We start from the raw sequence: 23,039 nt of genomic DNA, 5'->3' as shown, positions 1-23,039 counted from the left end.
AGGAATGGCAAGAAATTTGGCATAGCTGGAGTGTAAGGTACATGGGGGAAAGTGGTAGAAAATGAGATCAGACAGTCCAGGCAGAGGCCAGATTATGAAAAGTTTGTACGCCAGGCTCAAAGTGTTTGAATTTTGTCCTGTAGGTGGTGAAGAGCCAGGATAGAGTCTGAAATCGTTTCTTGTGGTGTTTAATGTGGACTGGCAGAGACAAGTGATCAAGGCCATGGACACAGAGAACTAAAGACTTCTTGGGGATCGGACATAGTATGCTCACAGAAGCAGCCGTTGACTTGGTGATGTGATTTTCTTCAACCTTATTTGGTAGCCCAGGGTCAGGAATGAGATGTCAGATTCCCTGTTGTTTTCTAATTACTCTAGTCTTAGAAACCTCCAACTCACCCTATATATAGGCAGAGAACCAAAAACAATCCCTGCCTCTCTGTTTTCAGTCAGGAATCCTTTTAAGGCACGTCTTCGAATCTGCAAAACACAGGTGTGAATGTTTAATGCAAAGGGCACATTCCTTCAGCGGCAAAATTCCTGGGTTCAAATCCTGACTCTGCTGCTTATTAGCTGAATGATCTTGGGCAAGTTCTTCCCCTATTGATTATTTATGAGGATCAAATGAAATACACATATAGCGTGGTGCTACTTAGATATAAGAATTAGTATCATTGTATTATTATTACTGATAATGGTACCTCAAAAAGAAGTGAATGATAAAAAAAAGAAGTGAATGAATATATTTTATACAATTGAGAAAGAAAAGTAATGGGCAAAACAAGATTCTGGTAAAAATCAGAGATTCCTAAGAAAAAGGTGTTTTAACTCAACTTTAGCATTATAACTTTGCTATTTTACCCACCAGTTGAGAAGACCAAGTTGTGCAAAGGAGGAGATGATCCTTGGGGCACTTGATTGTTTCAAGAGCTTTAAAACTTTGCTAAAGCTTTCCCAAAATGCATTTAATGCTTCAGTTAAATTACTTTAAAAGATTATTTCTTATCTTCAAATTGGAAGACAATATTGAAAGTATCTACCAATCTTTATTTTTAGGTTGTGCTATTTCAATCCTATTCAACAAAATTGAGTATCTGTTATGTGCTTGCATATATCTTTGGCCATAAAAATCTTAGGACTTAGCGGTGGGTGGGATGTAAAGTTAAGTATATAAATATTCTGATTCACTGGAGAACATGGTAAATGAATATGCTATAAGACACAAAGCAGGAGAGACTGGGGCTGTTGGGGAATGCAGAATTAACATTTATCGAGTATCTGTGATGTAACTGGTATACATTTCTCTCACTTAATCCTCACAACAACACAACACTGGGGGCTTTCCAATGAGGAAGGAGATAAAATAATTTATCTAATATTAAGCCTAAGTCTGTCACACTCGACATCTTCACCTGTCTGTCCCTCTGCCCTCTGGGAGCAGCTGAGTTCCATCTGGACAGAAACGTAGGGCTTATGGAAATTGTTTCATTTGGGAAATATTAAGTATTTATCAAATACGAAGTTGATACTGTAAAAGAATAATGACATAATGAACATCCATGGACCCACTACTCTGTTTTACATACTGAAACAATGCCGTCAACTTTGAGGTTCTCAGTCCTTCTCATCTGCCCTTAAAGGCAATGACTGTCCTGAATTTTGTGCTTTTAATTCTCTTGCTTTTATTTATATAATTTTACATTATATGATTTTTGCTGAAGCAATATTTTATTTAGTTTTGCCTCTTTTTGACTTTTACATAAATGATAATTATGTATATGTTCTTAAGCAAAACTTTTTCATTCAGTAGCATGTATTAAACTATTATCCATACAGGTGAGTGTTACTTTGGTCCATTTATATTCACAGCTCCATAGTGTTCCAATCTATAAATATGCTATAATTAGGTACCGATTATACTGTTCATGAGCATTTAGGCTGCTTTCAGGTTTTGGTCATTACAAACAGTACTGCTCTGAGCATCTTTGTACCTGTCTCCTAAGCATGTGTTTAAGAGTTTCCCCAGGGGATATCTCTAGCAGGCTATACCTATTTTCAACTTTACTGGTTAATGCCATATTGTTTTCCAAAGTGGTTCTACCAATTTACACTACCAGATTAGTGTTCTGATTGTGCCAAATGCACACTGACCCATGATAGAGTCAGACTTTCTGATATTTGCCAATCTGCTGGGTGTAAAATGGCATCTCATAACGTTATTGATGTGAATTTCCACATTTACTAATGAGGTTGAGCATCTCATCATGTGCTTACTGGCAAATGTTTTTTTTTTTTCTTTTGTGATGTATCTATTTAAGTGTTTGTCCATTTTTTTAAATTGGACTGTCTTTTTTTTTTCTTACTGATTTCTTAGGAGTTCTTTTGTATTCTAGATACTAATCCTTTGTCAGTTGCAAAGGTAGGATGGACTCGAGAGACAGAGAAAAGCATTGATGTGGCAAGAACAGCTCACACAAACTGTCAGGGCAGAAGACAGGAATGCTCGGGAAACAACAACTAGCCTGATTTGTAGAAGGTGGGGCAACAGTAGGTTGGGAGATACATTTAGGAAGGTTAAGTTTGGTTTACTGTGTGGAAGATCTTGAAGAAATCAACTCATGCTATATCCACTCTTTAGGAATACTAGAAATAGAATGAATAGCAGGACCCATTTCTCTCCTAATTCTGCATTGATGTGTGTCAGTCTGTGATAGAATCATGGCTATCAAAGATGTCCACACTCTATTTCTCCCTCCCCCAGCCTGGGACTATACTGCCTCACTTGACAAAAGTGACTTTGCAGATGTGATTAAGGTCAGGAACCTTGAGATGGATTATCCAGGTGGGCCCAATCTCATCACAGGCATCCTTAAAAACAGAGAACATTTCCCACTAGGAGGGAGACCTCTGACCCCAGGAAAACTGTCAGGGAGAAGTCAACATTTCTGGCTTTGAAGATGAAGGAAGAGGGCCCCAAACTAAAGCATTGAGATTCTCCCCTTAGAGTCCCAGAAAAGGAACAGAACTCTGGCAACACCTTAATTTTAGCCCAGCAAGACCCAGGTCAGACTTTTGACATACAGAACTATAAGATAATTAATTCGTATTGTTTAAGCCACCAAGTATGTAGTAATTTGTAACAGCAGCAGTAGAAAACTAATCCTGGAGAGATCCAAATTCAGGAAAACAAAAGCAAAGTGCTTTCTTTTATTTGTTTGTTTTTCGTTCATTTGTTTTAAGGCTACCTTGGGAGAAGAAAGAGACTTGAAAAATTTAAAGTCATGATCCACTTCAAAGGCCTTGGGAGGTGTACGTTTGAAAAGCAAAGACATTGAGCTCATTTTTTTCCATCTGCATAAAAAGATACAAGGAAAACTGTTCAGCACATACCCACATCTTTTATTCTCTCTGCTTACTAAACAAGTATCCATTACATCCTGCTTTCTCTGGGTCCCCGATTCTCTGGCTCCCGTGGCACCAGTCCTAACGATGTTACCTCTGCATTTAAGTCATTCTCTGTTTGCTCACTTGAATACCTTTTGAGTGCCAACTGTGTGCGAAGCATTAAGCTAAGAACTGGGTATATATAGATGTACAAAACATGGTCTTCATCCTCAAGGAACTCACAGAGTTAGTGAAGGAGATGCATATTACCAAATTAGAATATACTATTTTGAGTACTAAGATAGATGGATGGTCAAGGCTCAGCAGTTACCCAAGGGAGACTTACCAACTTTGCTTGGTGAACTTTACCACATCTTGGCTCTACTATACCACTGCTCACATTTTGGCATGACTTTTTCTCCAGTGCTCTTGCTGGCTAGCCTTGAGCACTTCAGTTGGGGTTTTGGCAGTCCCCTGGAACCCTTGTTGATTTTTCTCAAATTGCTCCTGTTTTAATCCAAATTCTGTGTGGCTTGTGACTCTTAGTTTCAGTTCCTATTTATTCTACCAGCTGTTGGACTAGATGATGGCACTAAGTGTCTCCAGCTTTGACTCACTTGGAATTTCCTTAAAGGACTTTATTTTAGACAATCCCGTCTGATTCTTCCCACTTTGGACTCATCTAGTCAGTTCCCCAGGGCTGGTCTGCTCCATTTTGCTAGTCCAGGTAAGACTGGTTCCCTGAGGTTATCCACCATGCTTTGCTGATGTTGAGCTCAAATGAGCACTGATCTCTTCCATTATGACAAAGATCCAACCACATCAAAACCACAACTGAACATTCCAAAAGCACAGAACACCTTCTGCCAACACTCTATGCCCTCCTGGGGAACTGTCCTTCTCCTCTAAACCTTTAAGCAATGCTCAGATGTCCCTGAGACACAAGCAAACTCATGAATCAAACTCTTACTCAATGTTAGAGCTATTTGACTTCTTTACAAAGTAACCTATCCTATTGTCACCTCATGTTTCCTATTTATTTCTCAAATACTTGCTTGTGGTTTTCTCTTCAACATCCAGATGGGCCTATCTCAATGCTCATTAAATACCTCCATTTGGATGTCCCACAAGCATCTAAACTTAAATCTGTCCAAACCAAACTCACTATCTTTTTCTTCAGACCTGTTTGTGTATTCTGTCACTATGATTTCTCTAATGTTTAAAATCCTTATGTTGGCCCATGACAGAAGCCCATTGTGGTTTAGCCTCTATAAACTTTTCTTGCTCTATTTCCTACCATGACTTCCTTGCTTGCTTACTGGACTCCCAAGCCTTGAAAAACCTGATGATGTATCATAGTGTTTCATTATTTAGTCCTTTTACTTAAATAGGATTCAACTAAGCAAAGAAGACCAAAATTGCCTCTTTGGTCTTCTTTGCTTGGTTACATTCCATTTACTCCTCTGTGATTATCTTAAAAGTACTATTAAACCGAATTGTAGCTTTTTGTTTACATATTTCTCCTCTCTACTGGACTGTGACATTATTGAAAAGGCCTGGACTTTTCACCTTTGAATTCTCCACGTCCCGCATAGTGTCACAGTATCATAAGAGTTTAATTCTTGGTCTGTTCATCTAAAAACAAAACCAAACCAAAACCAAAACCAATGGTCTTACTTTTGCTGGTCAAATACCAGAGGATATTCATATTTTTGCTTCTTCTCTGTGAACTTGTTTTCTTCTTTTATTTCTACAGGATATTCATTAACATCACATGGCAAAATGAAATCACTTGTTTGTGATATTTCAAACATTCTTCGTTGTCCAAAATATCCACAGTAATGACCATTGAAGGCATGCCAGAGCCTGAGGCGAGGCAAAGGTAGGGAGAAGAAAGTGACTGGAATTCAGTGGAATTATTCTGTTTATTAGATCATTTATATGAATTTTCACTGATCCACTAGGGATTTGAAGCTTGATTCTAGGACTCTTCTATTAAATACATGAAACTAATCAGAGCATAAGCATTTTTATCAGTTAGAATTCTAATCTACAGCAATTTTGGGAAGTGTCAACTTGATGTACTTATGATGCACATCCATTAAAGCCAGAAAACAAGGAACAGATATTTCCCAGAATAACCCTGCTCCTTCAAGGTGAGCAGAACCCATGTTGCCTGACAGTGTATTAGCTGAATTAGGCCTTTGAATGGGCTACATCTCAGCCGTCTACCTCTGTATCAACATCAGTAGAACTTGGGGGAGGGGTTTCCTACGGACGCTTTTCCTATTACCAGCATCCTCTCAACATCTGTCCATAATTCCTACTATTATGGAAACGCCATACTAATTTTTTATGACTGAGTTCTGACATGGCAGAAGAAGTGGCTTTTTATCTGTATGCATTATTTCTCCATTGGTTCAGTGCAATGAGATCCCTCTAAGTAGCCCACTTGCTCTAAAGTACTACAGAATGCCGTTAGCAGGAGTGTGTGCCCTAGGTCTCGAGGACAGATAAAAGTATGTGGGAGATTTTTCTTTTCTGTCTTGATTTCAACCTCAGAGTAGCAAATGATGGAAGCAGTCCTCATGACCTATGAGGAGGCCAAGTGACACGAACTAAGAGTTAATTCCACAAAGTCCAAGAGTTTCCCAGGTCAAGGGGGTGGGCATAGAGGAGAAGGCAGAGCGGAGGTATTCAGCCAGCATTCCTCACACCTGACAGCATCCTAAGAATGTAGCATAAGCACTTTATATCCGTTACATATTTGAATTCCTCAACACTGCATCAATGCTGTGGTCTTGCCAGAGCATTTATTAAAATGAAATGGACCAGCCCTTCCAGCATGGCAGTTAGAGGGTAAGGACTACCTTCAGGACAACTCTAAACTCACTGTGTTCTTGGCCAGGACTGAAGCAGCTTCTGCTCTCCTTTGTTTTGTGGCATTTCCTGCTGCATGTGGAATTCTCTCAGATGATCAATCCCACCTCTCAGCCTGATTTCCGAGGCCTCAGATATGGATCTTCACCCCTTCTATCCTCTGTCCAAGAGCTAAGCCTTAATTACAGGTTTTCCTATTATAAAATCATCATCTTTTTGACAAGATCTAGAGTGTTAAATTGCCTACTCTGTTAGAAAGTGGCAGCTAGTGTTCGCAAAAGGACAGAGCTTAGTTATCAAGAGAACTGTCAGGGTGCCTGAGCGGCTCAGTTGTTGGGCGTCTGCCTTTGGCTCAGGTCATGATCCCAGGGTCCTGGGATTGAGCCCCGCATCAGGCTCCCTGCTCCATGGGAAGCTTGCTTCTCCCTCTCCCACTCCCCCTGCTTGTGTTCCTGCTCTCGCTATCTCTCTTTGTCAAATAAATAAATAAATAAAATCTTTAAAAAGATAAAGAGAACTATCTCTGAGATAGCTATTCATAGAACTACTTTTTCTGAGCTGCATATCTAGGGAGATCTTCACTTGAAGGAATCTTGAAAGTCAGTTCTCTGTGCCAAGGGTGACTGCTAGTGTGTGCACATGTGACATGTGGGGCGTGTGTGTGTGCACTACCATCCCCAATTAGCACTTCTGCTGACAGGTAGCTGAAAATAAGCTGGAACAGAGACCCAAGGGACAGAGTCGTGAAAAACATCTATAATAATGAAATGTCATGTCCTTAATTTTTCCTATGAATAAAACAACAGATTCCTTTTTTGGCAGAGAAGAGCTCTGACTCCAGTTAGGACCTTACCCCCACAGACGCCCTCGAACTCAACATTTCTAAAGGTTGGCCTCCACCCTTCCACACTCAAAATATCTTCCTCTTTTAGTGCCTCCTCTCTTCATGAATGGTACTGACATTCACTGAGCTGTATAGGCCGGGGAGGTATCCTTGACATCTATTGCTTACCTCCCCTTTCAGTTAAAGTTTCTGTCTCCCGAATTTTACCTCCTAGATAGTTCCCAGACCCAGACTCTTTCCTTCAAGCACTGCCCTAGTCCAGGCCACTGTATTCAGCACAGACTTCAAACTGTTCTCTTTGCTCCCATCTTGCTGCTCTGAAATCCATTCCCTACATGTTGTTTTTTAAAAATGTAAATCAGATGATGTTAGTCCTTCACTTAAAATCCTTTGGGGGCTGTTGTGTGAAGATCCAAATCAGCCTCAGGTTCACACAGGGTCTTTTATACAATATAAAATATTCCTTCCTTTTTGCCTTCACTATGTTTAAGCTTTCCAGTACACTTTGAAGTCTCTCCACCTCTCTCAATCATTCCTGACTATTCTCCCCAGAGGATAATTCATTACCATGATTTTGAGACATTTTAATATGCAGCAATTTGTCTCAAGGAATGTCATGACATTTCTTTTCTCTTTGTATATGTGTGTGTGTGTGTGTGTGTGTTCAGCAATTTGTGTATGTATCCTTAGCATTATTCAGGCAACTGATAACAAGTAGACTTTGCAAAATCAATCACATTGCCCATGAAAACATTAGCTCACTTTCACTTTTCTCAGCAGTTAAGTTGCACTTTGCTCTTACTCTCTTTGTGATTTTTGATCCTGTGTCCCCTGGGGCCTTCCCTGGGCATGAGTCTATCTCTCTGAGATAATCATCTTGCTTAATTCTTCAAAATGAGTCCACCAAAAAACCACTTTTATTAAAGTATTTGTTATACTTCTAATGTAGATGAGCAGGGCATCTCATCTCCTTGGGCATGGAAAAGAATTCCAAACCAGTGGCCACCTTTTCAAAGCCCTTTGTGCGTGCTACCTTTTGTTTGTTTATGTATTTATTTATTTTAATTATCCAATCAAGAGTGTATTTAGGGTATATACTTAAACTTTAGCTTAGAATTTTTACTTCTCATGCTCAAAACCCTAAATTCACCATATGAAGGTCCGTACCTTACTGAGCCATCGATGGAGGCAGTAAGCACCATTTGCTTGTCTTCTACGTAGATCATTTGAATAATTTCTAAAGAATGAGCACGCCAGGCAAGCAGCTGCTTCAATTTCTAGAGAGCAACGATAAACACATCCCGTGGAATAAGTATATGCTGATCAAAATCCAATCTTGAGCAAAACCATTAACCATTAATGAGCCAAGCTCATGAGTGAATGGTGTGGACATCTGTGCAAGATGCAGTCCCTCTCCCTGTGAGCTCTTCTTCCTTGCTCAGGTACCCAGACTACATGTTTATGTGTTTGCTAATCTGCACATATCCCTGGGAGAGGAGAGATCTCATGTCTTTAGCAATTTCTTATTCAAGTGAGGATTAACAATTAATTTAGTTGAGGATTACAAGATGAGTAGATGAAGGAAAAGCTTTAAGAGAAGAGCTGTAGGAGAGGCCAAGACAGAGTGGAATCAGGAACAAGAGGAAGCGGAGATGAAAGGTGAGGACCAAAGGGTAGGCTGGCAAAATTTTCCAGTTTTCAAATTTTATCCAGAAATAGCCCTGGCTATTTTGTTCCTTTTTTTTTTTTTTTTGGTGGTGGCAATGATGGCAATGGGGTTATATATGATACCTATATACCACGAGGAATAGACAAAAGGAATGGGCCTAGCTCATTCTCTTTCAAAGACATCAGGAGGCTTGATAGGTATGTTCCTTCAAGATGTGCCGTATCCTCAAGTGTAGAACCACTAAACAGGCCTGAATTGCGTGAACTAGAGTTGTCAACTGGGGAGCTGGCTCTGTAGCAACCTCGCCTTAGAGCATGTTCCCTCTCTATCTCTGATGACCCCAGATCAGGACTACTTCTTCTTGGGTCATCTACCTAGAGCATTTGTGTGCCTAGAATTCAGGCAGCTTGGGAGTGATCCTACGAGTCTCCTATTCATTTAGACTCTAACGAAGGCAGACACAATTCCTCCTAAATTTCTTGGCCTTCTGACTCAGTTCCCTTGAGTTGTTCTTAGAGAATCAGGGTGAAATCTGCATTCTCCTACTTCTTATCATCTCATAGCTAGTTAAGAGTATCTTGTCATCCAAGATTCTTTCTCTGCCTTGGGATGGAATTCTCTAAGGCAAGTGTTTTTCTGCTATGTGCCATATCTATAGTAAGAAATACATTTTACTTCATGATCCAGTAAACAGATAAAATACCTGCACATGCGTCCTGAAAAAGTTTCAGTATCCTTCACACAAAGATACTTAACCTTACCTGGTGTGACGTACATTGGTAATGTCTAGTCTATTCTTTTGCATCTCATTCCACTCCATTCCCTTTTTTTAATGAAAATATGGTCACCACCCATTAAATTGATTTTATAACCCACAAGTGGGTTACAACCTATATTTAGAAAAACATTGCTCTAAGACTTTTTTTTTCCTGTAGACATGTGTATATTATCATATGTGTGATTTCTCTTTCTGTGGACAGGTTTTGACTATCCTATCTCTTAGAATATCTATTATTACATGGAAAATCTCTTTAATAGTAATGTTGCAAGAGAACCAGATTAATGTCTGATGTATAGACTAACCTATGAGGTTTTTGCTGTAGTTGTAATCTATAACTGAACCTGATTTAATTCATGGTATTATATTCGTCTGTGTAATAGTGAGGCATCTTATAACCAAATTGTGTTGTATATTTGTCAATAAGCAGCCATGTTCAAGTACAAAGTGTACAAATACATTGTGGAAAGTGTGCATAGTGTACATTTTGTGGAAAAAATATTGTCCAAACACAGAAAAGGTTGAAATGAGATTGAATATAGAATAATTTCAAATAAGTGACTAAAGTCTTTGTTTTTATTTATTTATTTATTTATTTAAAAGATTTTATTTATTTTTTGACGGAGAAAGACACAGCGAAAGAGGGAACACAAGCAAAGGGAGTGGGAGAGGGAGAAGCAGGCTTCCCGTGGAGCAAGGAGCCCAATGCGGGGCTCGATCCCAGGACCCTGGGATCATGACCTGAGCCGAAGGCAGATGCTTAATGACTGAGCCACCCAGGTGCCCCAAAGTCTTTGTTTTTAAATTGGTAAAAATTCTTTCAGTCTAATTCAATATTATTTTATAACTTTGTTTTTAATATTTTCTCTAAATGTAAAGGACTCATTTTCCAGTTTATGGAAAGTCCATTTACAAAACTATAGGCTTTGGGGGTGCCTGGGTGGCTCAGTCAGTTAGGTGTCTGCCTTCAGCTCAGGTCATGATCCCAGGGTCCTGGGATCGAGCCCTGCATTGGACTCCCTGCTCCACCGGAAGCCTGCTTCTTCCTCTCCCTCTCCCCCTACTTGTGTTTCTTCTCTCGCTGTCAAATTAATAAATAAACTATTAAAAAGTCTGTAAGCTTTGGATCATATTTTTATGTCTTAAAATTAATAATGGACTATGATAATCATCACAATTCAGAGAAAACAGATAACTTTCCACCTATACATGGTTCAAGAATGTTGTTTTTGTTCCTTTCACAACATGCCTTGATTGTAGGCCATTTATAGCTGTTGATAAGTGAAACTTTGTGCTTTGTAAGTTTAAATGTTGTTTTCTATTTGATAGGAGTTAGGGTTGTATGGAAAGAGTGCTGGATTTGAGGACAAGACTGGTTCTAGCCCCAGCTTAGTCACTACCTGTCTACATGCTGCTAGGCAAGCCAGTCTCTGATTTCCCTTTGGCAAAGTGGAGATAATCATACTAAAGCTAAACATCTGAATGTTATAAAACTCTAATTGGTTCTTGGAAACAAAAAGAAAATTCTATGGATCAAATGAAATAACGTTTGAAACAGTAACCATTCTGTGACACTCTGCAAGGAATCCAATCCTAATCTATGTAACCATATGTTACTACTTAGGATCCAAAAGCAAAAAGATTGCTATTTGCTTGCTTTTTGGGTTTGAAATATGAACTTAAAGGGAAATAAGCCTAGGGTAAAATAGTGCTTCCTTGCTGCAACCTTTAATGAGTGTTGAGTCTTTATAATATATGTAGCTATATTTGTATATCCACATTCACACAAAAAATGCATATTTAAATGGTTATGAATAAGATTGGTGACATTTACATTGCATTAACACTAAAAAGAGCATAAAATATGTTTGAATTACAAGGAGGATTTAGACTAGATGTGAGGAAGAGTTTCTTTCTTTTTAATTGAAGTAGAGTTGACATACAATGTTATGTTAGTTACAAGTGTACAACATACTGATTCGACAATTCTGAACATTACACAGTGTTCATGATAAGCATAGCTACCATCTGTCACCAAAGTTATTACAGTGTTTTGACTATATTCTCTATGCTGTACTTTTCATCCCTGTGACTTACTTATAATGGTTGGACACTAGACTAGACTTGTAAGGAAAAGTTATAGACTCTCCTTCTGTGAAGATATATAAGCTGACTATGGAGGACTAGATGATGTGTGAATCCTTAAGCTCTGGGTTTCTTTTTTTTTTAAAGTTTTTTTTTTTTTTAATTTATTTGAGAGAGAGAAAGAGAGTAAGAGAGAGAGCGCGCAAGCAGGGGGAGTGACAGGCAGAGGGAGAAGAAGGCTCCCTGCTGAGTAAGGAGCCTGATGTGAGACTCGATCCTAGGACCCGGGGATCATGACCTGAACCAAAGGCAGACGCTGAACCGACTGAGCCACCCAGGTGCCCTAAGTTCTGGGTTTCTATATAGATTCTCTCAAATAAGTGAAAACATGAAGACGCTATAAAGCGGCCAAGTGCTGGCTCACTCACTCTTCCTCTCTACTCACCAGTAAACCATGGTTATTTGGCATGTAGCTTGTTTCTTATTTCTTTTCTTATTTCATGTATAATTAACATACAATGTTACATTAGTGTCAGGTATGCAATTTAATGATTCAACAATTCCATACATTTCTCAGTGCCCATCAAGATAAGAGTACTCTTAAGATTCAGAACTATTATATATGACTCAAAAGTAGGGATTCTTGTCTTGTTCTATCTTTTGTGGTATCTAGCATAGAGAAATGGTCAATTAGTATGTGCTGGTTCATGAATTAAACTAAAACTAAAGTTCTTACCTTTTCTTCATGAGGTGGATCCAGGAAGGAACCAATACTGCAAAGGATAACATGTCCTTCTGTATAAGATGTAAACATTGGAATCTTTAGTTAGATATCATGATATCTAAGCAGATACTGCCCAGACCACCAAATTAATTTGACTTAAGCATTTACAATGGTAAATAAAATAGAATTTGAAAACCCAGAAATGAAAGAAAAAAATTTATATCCATTTTTATATGTAGGAATTCTGTTTTGTTGAGCATACATGGCAACCTCATTATGAATTATTGTTGCCATGGATACTCAAAGTCCTTCTAGATGTCAGAGTAGATGCAATAGAAATGAATATGCCACTACGAAATGGAGTCCAAACCGTTACAGAGATAATCATTCTACAATCCAAATGATAAAACTAGATTTAGAAAAGCATCAAGGACTACATCTAGGCATATTCAAACTGCAGAAAGAAAAAAAAAAGTCTTGAAAGGAACCAGGGGGAAAAATACCTTATTTATAAAGGAACAATATAAGGATTACATCTAACTTCTCAGAAACTGTGCAAGCAAGAAGACAGTGGAATGAAATATTTAAGTGTTGAGAGGACAACCATCAGCCTAGAATTCTGTACCTTGTGAAGTTGTCCTTTAAAAATGAAGGAGAGACCTAGGGAGCAAGATGGTGGAGGAGTAGGAGACGTGGATTTCGTCTGGTCTCAGGAATTCAGCTGAATAGGGATCAAACCATTCTGAACACCTACGAACTCAACAGGAGATCGAAGAAGAGAGTAGCAACAACTCTCTGAGCAGAAAAGTGACCACTTTCTGGAAGGTAGGACGTGCGGAGAAGTGAATCCGAGGCAATATTCTGGAGGATAGACGGCGGGGGAGGGGGCCTCCGTTGGCTGCTTCTGGCAAGTGCTAGAGCCGCGGGGCACAAAATCGGAACTTTTTGAAGTCGGTTCCGCTGAGGGATGTCACTCCAGTGGCTAAGCAGGGGGTGGAACCCTCACGGGACAGTGTGGTCTCAGGACCCTCGGGGTCACAGAAAGACTGGGGGTGCCTGAGTGCGGCAGAGCTCCCAGGTATTGGAGCAGGGAAGCCGGCTGCAGAGACAGAGCCGAGGCACGGGCTCTCAGCTCGGGGTTGCCATAAACTGTGATCCACGGCCCAGTTGGGCCACTGTGCCTCCAGCAGGTACCCAACAAGCGGCAGATCCGGGAAGACTCCCCTTCCTCCCCCGGGAGGAGCGGGGTGGGAGTGCACCGCAGGGATCTGCTGGGTTTGGAGACTACACGCGGGTTCGGGTGCCAGAGATAGAAATGCTCAGTCATAGGCCGGGTGAGCATGGAGTACGGCCGGAGTCCGGGGAGATGGGAGTGACTCACTGCTTTTCTCTGGGGGCACATTGAGGAGCAGGGCCCCGAGTTCTCAGCTCTTCTGGGCAGAGATTGGGAGGCCACCATTTTCACCCTGATCCTCCAAAGCTGTGCCGAGAGATTGCAGGGAACAAAAGCTCCCAAGAGCAAACCCTAGCAGCTTGGTTAGCCCGGACCAACAAGGGCGGGGCAATTCTGCCTCCGGCAAAGACATTTGGGAACCACAGCAACAGGCCCCTCCCCCAGAAGATCAGCAGGAACAGCCAGCAAGCCAAGACCAAGTTTACCGATCAAGGAGAACGGAAGAACTCCAGCGCTAGGGGAATACTGCATATGGAATTCATGGCTTTTTTTTTTTTTTTAAGATTTTTTTATTTATTTGACAGAGAGAGAAACAGCGAGAGAGGGAACACAAGCAGGGGGAGTGGGGGAGGGAGAAGCAGACTTCCCCGCAGAGCGGGGAGCCCGATGTGGGGCTAGATCCCAGGATGCTGGGATCATGACTTGAGCTGAAGGCAGAGGCTTAACGACTGAGCCACCCAGGCGCCCCGGAATTCATGGCTTTTTTACCATGATTCATTAGTTTTTCAAAGTTAATTTTTAACTGTTTTTGTGGGTTTTTTTGAATTTTTCCTTTTCCCTTTTTCAACCAACATCTTATCAATCCCTTTTTTAAAAAAACATTTTTTATTTTTCATTTTTAGACTCATATTTTATCCCTTCATAGTAGTTACCCTTATTTTTGGCATATATATATATAAGTTCTTCTCTCTTTAAAATTTTCAGATACAGTTTATTCTAACAGATCAAAATATACCTTAAATCACTAGTGTATGGCTTTGTTCTAGTCTCCTGCCTGATCACAGTCTCTCCCATTTTTTTCTTTTTTTTTTAAATCTTTTTCTTTCTTCTTCCAAACAACTTCTTATCTTATCAATTCCGTTTATAAAACCTTTTATAATTTTCATCTTTACAGTCATCTTCCATCCCTTCATTGTATCAACCCTTATTTTGTACATATATAAGTCTTTCTTCCTTTAAAATTTTAGGAGGCACTTTCTTCTAACAGACCAAAATACACCCAAAATCTAGTGTGTGCACTGATCTATGCACTAGCCTGATCATATTTGATCATATTCTGTTTTTTTTCTTTTGTTTTGTTCTGTTTTTGTTTGTTATTATCTTTTTCTTTTTTTCTCTTTCTTTTTTCTTTCTTTCCCTTTCTTTTCCCCTGGTTTCCGGTCTTTTCTGATTTGCATAGAGTATATTTGCTGGGGACATTGTTAACCTGTTAGCATTTTGTTCTCTAATTCATCTATTCTCCTCTGGACAAAATGACAAGATGAAAAAAAATCACGTCAGCAAAAAGAACAAGAGGTAGTACCGTCTGCCAGGGACCTACTCAATATGGACATTAGTACGATGTCGGACCTAGAGTTCAGAATCATGACTTTAAAGATACTAGCTGGGCTTGAAAAAAGCATGGAAGTTATTAGAGAAACCCTTTCTGGAGAAATAAAAGAACTAAAATCTAACCAAGTCGAAATCAAAAAGGCTATTAATGAGGTGCGATCAAAAATGGGGGTACTAACTGCTAGGATAAATGAGGCAGAAGAGAGAATCAGCAATATAGAAGACCAAATGATGGAAAATAAAGAGGCTGAGAAAAAGAGAGAGAAACAACTACAGGATCACGAGGGCAGAATTCGAGAGATAAGCGATACCATAAGACAAAACAATATTAGAATAATTGGGATCCCAGAAGAAGAAGAAAGAGACAGAGGGGCAGAAGGTATATTGGAGCAAATAATAGCAGAGAACATCCCTAATGTGGGGAAGGAAACAGGCATCAAAATCCAGGAGGCACAGAGAACCCCTCTCAAAATCAATAAAAATAGGTCAACACCCAGACATCTAATAGTAAAACTGACGAGTCTCAGAGAAAAAGAGAAAATCCTGAAAGCAGCTCGGGAGAAGAGATATGTAACCTACAATGGTAGAAACATTAGAGTGGCAACAGACCTATCCACAGAGACCTGGAAGGCCAGAAAGGACTGGCATGATATCTTCAGAGCACTAAACGAGAAAAATATGCAGCCAAGAATACTATATCCAGCTAGGCTGTCATTGAAAATAAAAGGAGAGGTAAAAAGCTTCCAGGACAAACAAAAACTGAAGGAATTTGCAAACACAAAACCAGCCCTACAAGAAATATTGAAAGGAGTCCTCCAAGCAAAGAGAGAGCCTAAAAGCATCATAGATCAGAAAGAAACACAGACAATATACAGTCACAGTCACCTTACAGGTAATACAATGGCACTAAATTCATACCTTTCAATACTTACCCTGAATGTAAATGGGCTAATGCCCCAATCAAAAGGCACAGGCTATCAGATTGGATTAAAAAACAAGACCCATTGATATGCTGTCTGCAAGAGACTCATTTTAGAACCAAAGACACCCCCAGATTGAAAGTGAGGGGGTGGAAAACCATTTACCATGCTAATGGACACCAAAAGAAAGCTGGGGTGGCAATTCTTATATGACAAATTAGATTTTAAAACAAAGACTGTAATAAGAGATGAAGAAGGACACTATATCTTACTTAAAGGGTCTATTCAACAAGAAGATCTAACAATTGTGAATATCTATGCCCCTAACATGGGAGCAGCCAGTTATATAAGGCAATTAATAACAAAAGCAAAGAAAAACATTGACAACAATACAATAATAGTGGGGGACTTTAACGGGTGTTAAAGTGACTGACTGAAATGGACAGATCATCTAAGCAAAATATCAACAAGGAAATAAAGACTTTAAATGACACACTGAACCAAATGGACTTCACAAACATATTCAGAACATTCCATCCCAAAGCAACGGAATACACCTTCTTCTCTAGTGCCCATGGAACATTCTCCAGAATAGATCCCATGCTAGGTCACCAATCAGGTCTCAACTGATACCAAAAGATTGGGATTATTCCCTGCATATTTTCAGACCACAATGCTTGGAAACTAGAACTCAATCACAAGAGGAAAGTCAGAAAGAACTCAAATACATGGAGGCTAAAGAGCATCCTACTAAAGAATGAATGGGTCAACCATGAAATTAAAGAAGAATTAAAAAAATTCATGGAAACCAATGAAAATGAAAACACAACTGTTCAAAATCTTTGGGATGCAGCAAAGGCAGTCCTGAGAGGAAAGTGTATAGCAATACAAGCCTTTCTCAAGAAATAAGAAAGGTCTCAACTACACAACCTAACCCTACACCTAAAGGAGCTAGAGAAAGAACAGCAAATAAAGCCAAAACCCAGCAGGAGAAGAGAAATAATAAAGATCAGAGCAAAAATCAATGAAATAGAAACCAAAAGAACAGTAGAACAGATCAACGAAACTAGGAGCTGGTTCTTTGAAAGAATTCACAAGATTGATAAACCCCTGGCCAGACTTATCAAAAAGAAAAGAGAAATGACCCAAATCAACAAAATCATGAATGAAAGAGGAGAGATCACAACCAACACCAAAGACATACAAACAATTACAAGAACATATTATGAGCAACTCTATGCCAGCAAATTAGATAACCTGGAAGAAATGGGTGCATTCCTAGAGATGTATCAACTACCAAAACTGAACCAGGAAGAAACAGAAAACCTGAACAGACCTGTAACCACTAAGGAAATTGAAGCAGTCATCAAAAATCTACCAACAAACAAAAGCCCAGGGCCAGATGGCTTCCCAGGGGAATTCTATCAGACATTTATTATTATTTTTTTCTTTTTCTTTTTTTCTTTTTTTTTTAATTTTTTATTGTTATGTTAATCACCATATATTACATCATTAGTTTTTGGTGCAGTGTTCCATGATTCATTGTTTGTTCATAACACTCAGTGCTCCATGCAGAACGTGCCCTCCTCAATACCCATCACCAGGCTAACCCATCCCCCTACCCCCCTCCCCTCTAGAACCCTCAGTTTGTTTTTCAGAGTCCATCATCTCTCATGGTTCGTCTCCCCCTCTAACATACTCCCCTTTTCTTCCTCTCCTGTTATCTTCTTCTTTTTATTTTTTCTTAAAATATGTTGCGTTATTTGTTTCAGAAGTACAGAACTGTGATTCAACAGTCTTGCACAATTCACAGCGCTCACCGTAGCACATACCCTCCCCAATGTCTATCACCCAGCCACCCCATCCCTCCCACCCCCCTACCACTCTAGCAACCCTCAGTTTCTTTCCTGAGATTAAGAATTCCTCATATCAGTGAGGTCATGTGATACATGTCTTTCTCTGATTGACTTATTTCACTCGGCATAACACCCTCCAGTTCCATCCACGTCGTTGCAAATGGCAAGATATCATTCCTTTTGATGGCTGCATAATATTCCATTGTGTATATATACCACTTCTTCTTTATCCATTCATCTGTCGATGGGCATCTTGGCTCTTTCCACAGTTTGGCTATGGTGGACATTGCTGCTATAAACATTGGGGTACACGTACCCCTTCGGTTCCCTACATTTGTATCTTTGTGGTAAATACCCAGTAGTGCAATTGCTGGATCGAACGGTAGCTCTAATTTCAACTGTTTGAGGAACCTCCATACTGTTTTCCAGAGTGGTTGCACCAGCTTGCATTCCCACCAACAGTGTAGGAGGGTTCCCCTTTCTCCACATCCCCGCCAACATCTGTCGTTCCCTGACTTGTTAATTTTAGCCATTCTGACGGGTGTGAGGTGGTATCTCATTGAAGTTTTGATTTGGATTTCCCTGATGCCGAGTGATGTGGAGCACTTTTTCATGTGCCTGTTGGCCATTGGATGTCTTCTTTGGAGAAATGTCTGTTCATGTCTTCTGCCCATTTCTTGATTGGATTATTTGTTCTTTGGGTGTTGAGTTTCATAAGTTCTTTATAGATTTTGGATACTAGCCCTTTATCTGATATGTCATTTGCAAATATTTTCTCCCATTCTGTCGGTTGTCTTTTGGTTTTGTGGACTGTTTCTTTTGCTGTGCAAAAGCTTTTTATCTTGATGAAATCCCAATAGTTCATTTTTGCCCAGGCTTCCCGTGCCTTTGGCGATGTTTCTAGGAAGAAGTTGCTGCGGCTAAGGTTGAAAAGGTTGCTACCTGTGTTCTCCTTTAGGATTTTGAGGGACTCCTGTCTCACGTTTAGGTCTTTCAACCATTTGGAGTCTATTTTTGTGTGTGGTGTAAGGAAATGGTCCAGTTTCATTCTTCTGCATGTGGCTGTCCAATTTTCCCAACACCATTTGTTGAAGAGACTGTCTCTTTTCCATTGGACATTCTTTCCTGCTTTGTCAAAGATGAGTTGAACATAGAGTTGAGGGTCCATTTCTGGGCTCTCGATTCTGTTCCATTGATCGATGTGTCTGTTTTTGTGCCAGTACCATACTGTCTTGAGGATGACAGCTTTGTAATAGAGCTGGAAGTCCGGAATTGTGATGCCGCCAGCTTTGCTTTTCTTTTTCATTATTCCTCTGGCTATTCTGGGTCTCTTCTGGTTCCATACAAATTTTAGGATTATTTGTTCCATTTCTTTGAAAAAAGTGGATGGTATTTTGATGGGGATTGCATTGAATGTGTCGATTGCTCTAGGTAGCATTGACATCTTCACAATGTTGATTCTCCCAATCCATGAGCATGGAACGTTTTTCCATTTCTTTGTGTCTTCTTCAATTTCTTTCATGAGTATTTTATAGTTTTCTGAGTACAGATCCTTTGGCACTTGGGTTAGATTTATTCCTAGGTATCTTATGGTTTTGGGTGCAATTGTAAATGGGATCGACTCCTTGATTTGTCTCTCTTCTGTCTTGTTGTTGGTGTATAGGAATGCCACTGATTTCTGTGCATTGATTTTATATCCTGCTACTTTACTGAATTCCTGTATGAGTTCTAGCAGTTTTGGGGTGGAGTCTTTTGGGTTTTCCACATACAGTATCATATCATCTGCAAAGAGTGAGAGTTTGACTTCCTCTTTGCCGATTTGGATGCCTTTGATTTCTTTTTGTTGTCTAATTGCTGTGGTAGGACTTCTAATACTATGTTGAATAGCAGTGGTGAGAGTGGACATCCCTGCCGCGTTCCTGACCTTAGTGGAAAAGCTCTCAGCCTTTCCCCATTGAGAATGATATTCGCTGTAGGTTTTTCATAGATGGCTTTTATGATATTGAGGTATGTACCCTCTATCCCTATACTCTGAAGAGTTTTGATCAAGAAAGGATGCTGTACTTTGTCAAATGCTTTTTCTGCATCTATTGAGAGGATCATATGATTCTTGTTCTTTCTTTTGTTAATGTATTGTATCACGTTGATTGATTTGCGGATGTTGAACCAGCCTTGCAGCCCAGGAATAAATCCCACTTGGTCGTGGTGAATAATCCTTTTAATGTACTGTTGGATCCTATTGGCTAGTATTTTGGTGAGAATTTTTGCATCCATGTTCATCAAGGATATTGGTCTGTAATTCTCTTTTTTGATGGGGTCTTTGTCTGGTTTTGGGATCAAGGTAATGCTGGCCTCATAAAATGAGTTTGGAAGTTTCCCTTCCATTTCTATTTTTTGGAACATTTTCAGGAGAATAGGTATTAAGTCTTCTTGAAATGTCTGATAGAATTCCCCTGGGAAGCCATCTGGCCCTGGGCTTTTGTTTCTTGGGAGATTTTTGATGACTGTTTCAATTTCCTTAGTGGTTATAGGTCTGTTCAGGTTTTCTATTTCTTCCTGGTTCAATTTTGGTAGTTGATACATCTCTAGGAATGCACCCATTTCTTCCAGGTTATCTAATTTGCTGGCATAGAGTTGCTCATAATATGTTCTTATAATTGTTTGTATTTCTTTGGTGTTGGTTGTGATCTCTCCTCTTTCATTCATGATTTTGTTGATTTGGGTCATTTCTCTTTTCTTTTTGATTAGTCTGGCCAGGGGTTTATTATTCTTGTTAATTCTTTCAAAGAACCAGCTCCTAGTTTTGTTGATCTGTTCTACTGTTCTTTTGGTTTCTAGTTCATTGATTTCTGCTCTGATCTTTATGATTTCTCTTCTCCTGCTGGGTTTAGGCTTTATTTGCTGTTCTTTCTCCAGCTCCTTTAGGTGTAGGGTTAGGTTGTGTATTTGACACCTTTCTTGTTTCTTGAGAAAGGCTTGTATTGCTATATACTTTCCTCTCAGGACTGCCGTTGTTGTATCCCAAAGATTTTGAACAGTTGTGTTTTCATTTTCATTGGTTTCCATGAATTTTTTTAATTCTTCTTTAATTTCATGGTTGACCCATTCATTCTTTAGTAGGATGCTCTTTAGCCTCCATGTATTTGAGTTCTTTCCGACTTTCCTCTTGTGATTGAGTTCTAGTTTCAAAGCATTGTGGTCTGAAAATATGCAGGGAATGATCCCAATCTTTTGGTACCGATTGAGACCTGATTTGTGACCTAGGATGTGATCAATTCTGGAGAATGTTCCATGGGCACTAGAGAAGAATGTGTATTCCTTTGCTTTGGGATGGAATGTTCTGAATATGTCTGTGAAGTCCATTTGGTCCAGTGTGTCATTTAAAGTCTTTATTTCCTTGTTGATCTTTTGCTTAGATGATCTGTCCATTTCAGTGAGGGGGGTGTTAAAGTCCCCCACTATTATTGTATTGTTGTCAATGTGTTTCTTTGCTTTTGTTATTAATTGCCTTATATAATTGGCTGCTCCCATGTTCGGGGCATAGATATTTACAATTGTTAGATCTTCTTGTTGGAGAGACCCTTTAAGTAGGATATATTGTCCTTCCTCATCTCTTATTACAGTCTTTGTTTTAAAATCTAGTTTGTCTGATATAAGGATTGCCACCCCAGCTTTCTTTTGGTGTCCATTAGCATGGTAAATGGTTTTCCACCCCCTCACTTTCAATCTGGGGGTGTCTTTGGGTCTAAAATGAGTCTCTTGCAGACAGCATATGGATGGGTCTTGTTTTTTAATCCAATCTGATAGCCTGTGTCTTTTGATTGGGGTATTTAGCCCATTTACATTCAGGGTAACTATTGAAAGGTATGAATTTAGTGCCATTGTATTACCTGTAAGGTGACTGTTAACTGTCTGTTGTCTGTGTTCGTTTCTGCTCTTTGCTGCTTTTAGGTTCTCTCTTTGCTTAGAGGACCCCTCTCAATATTTCTTGGAGGGCTGGTTTCGTGTTTGCAAATTCCTTTAGTTTTTGTTTGTTCTGGAAGCTTTTTATCTCTCCTTCTATTTTCAATGATAGCCTAGCTGGATATAGTATTCTTGGCTGCATATTTTTCTCGTTTAGTGCTCTGAAGATATCTTGCCAGTCCTTTCTGGCCTGCTAGGTCTCTGTGGATAGGTCTGTTGCCAATCTAATATTTCTACCATTGTAGGTTACATATCTCTTCTCCCGAGCTGCTTTCAGGATTTTCTCTTTGTCTCTGAGACTCGTAAGTTTTACTATTAGATGTCAGGGTGTTGACCTATTATTTTTGATTTTGAGAGGGGTTCTCTGTGCCTCCTGGATTTTAATGCCTGTTTCCTTCCTCACATTAGGGAAGTTCTCTGCTATAATTTGCTCCAATATACCTTCTGCCCCCCTCTCTCTCTCTTCTTCTTCTGGGATCCCAATTATTCTAATGTTGTTTCGTCTTATCATATCACTTATCTCTCGAATTCTGCCCTCATGATCCTGTAGTTGTTTCTCTCTCTTTTTCTCAGCCTCTTTATTTTCCATCATTTGGTCTTCTATATCGCTGATTCTCTCTTCTGCCTCATTTATCCTAGCATTTAGTGCCCCCATTTTTGATTGCACCTCATCAATAGCCTTTTTGATTTCGACTTGGTTAGATTTTAGTTCTTTTATTTCTCCAGAAAGGGTTTCTCTAATAACTTCCACGCTTTTTTCAAGCCCAGCTAGTATCTTTAAAGTCATGATTCTGAACTCTAGGTCTGACATCGTACTAATGTCCGTATTAAGTAGGTCCCTGGCTGACGGTACTACCTCTTGTTCTTTTTGCTGAGGTGATTTCTTTCGTCTTGTCATTTTGTTCAGAGGAGAATAGATGAATGAGAGAACAAAATGCTAACAGGTTTACAATGTCCCCAGCAAATATACTGTATACAAATCAGAAAAGACCTGAAACCAGGGGAAAAGAAAGGGAAAGAAAGAAAAAAGAAAGAGAAAAAGAAAAAAAAGATAAAAACAAAAACAAAACAATACAAAAAAGGCAGAAAATGATCAAATATGATCAGGCTAGTGCATAGATCAGTGCCACACACTAGATTTTGGGTGTATT

At 39.5% G+C, this 23,039-nt stretch overlaps 1 protein-coding gene across 6 annotated transcripts in view; it reads right to left on the bottom strand.

Moving 5' to 3' along the window:
• Positions 1–23,039, bottom strand: part of WDR64 (WD repeat domain 64) — a 153,832-nt gene that overhangs the window by 5,600 nt on the left and 125,193 nt on the right. For all 6 annotated transcript variants that reach the window (XR_003523036.2, XM_027611248.2, XM_027611249.2 and 3 more), the window contains 5 exons: positions 12,377–12,435; positions 8,276–8,385; positions 5,062–5,250; positions 3,246–3,351; positions 400–480 (listed from right to left, as the gene is read on the bottom strand). Coding sequence is in view for 5 of the 6 variants with exons in the window: in XM_027611248.2 (XP_027467049.2) it covers positions 400–480; positions 3,246–3,351; positions 5,062–5,250; positions 8,276–8,385; positions 12,377–12,435 (545 nt within the window). In the remaining variant the exon portion in view is untranslated. The remainder of the gene's footprint in view (positions 1–399; positions 481–3,245; positions 3,352–5,061; positions 5,251–8,275; positions 8,386–12,376; positions 12,436–23,039) is intronic.

Source organism: Zalophus californianus, chromosome 10 (genome assembly GCF_009762305.2).
Source record: "Zalophus californianus isolate mZalCal1 chromosome 10, mZalCal1.pri.v2, whole genome shotgun sequence".
Classification (NCBI taxonomy): Eukaryota; Metazoa; Chordata; class Mammalia; order Carnivora; family Otariidae; genus Zalophus; species Zalophus californianus.
This window is presented reverse-complemented; position numbering and strand designations above follow the sequence as displayed.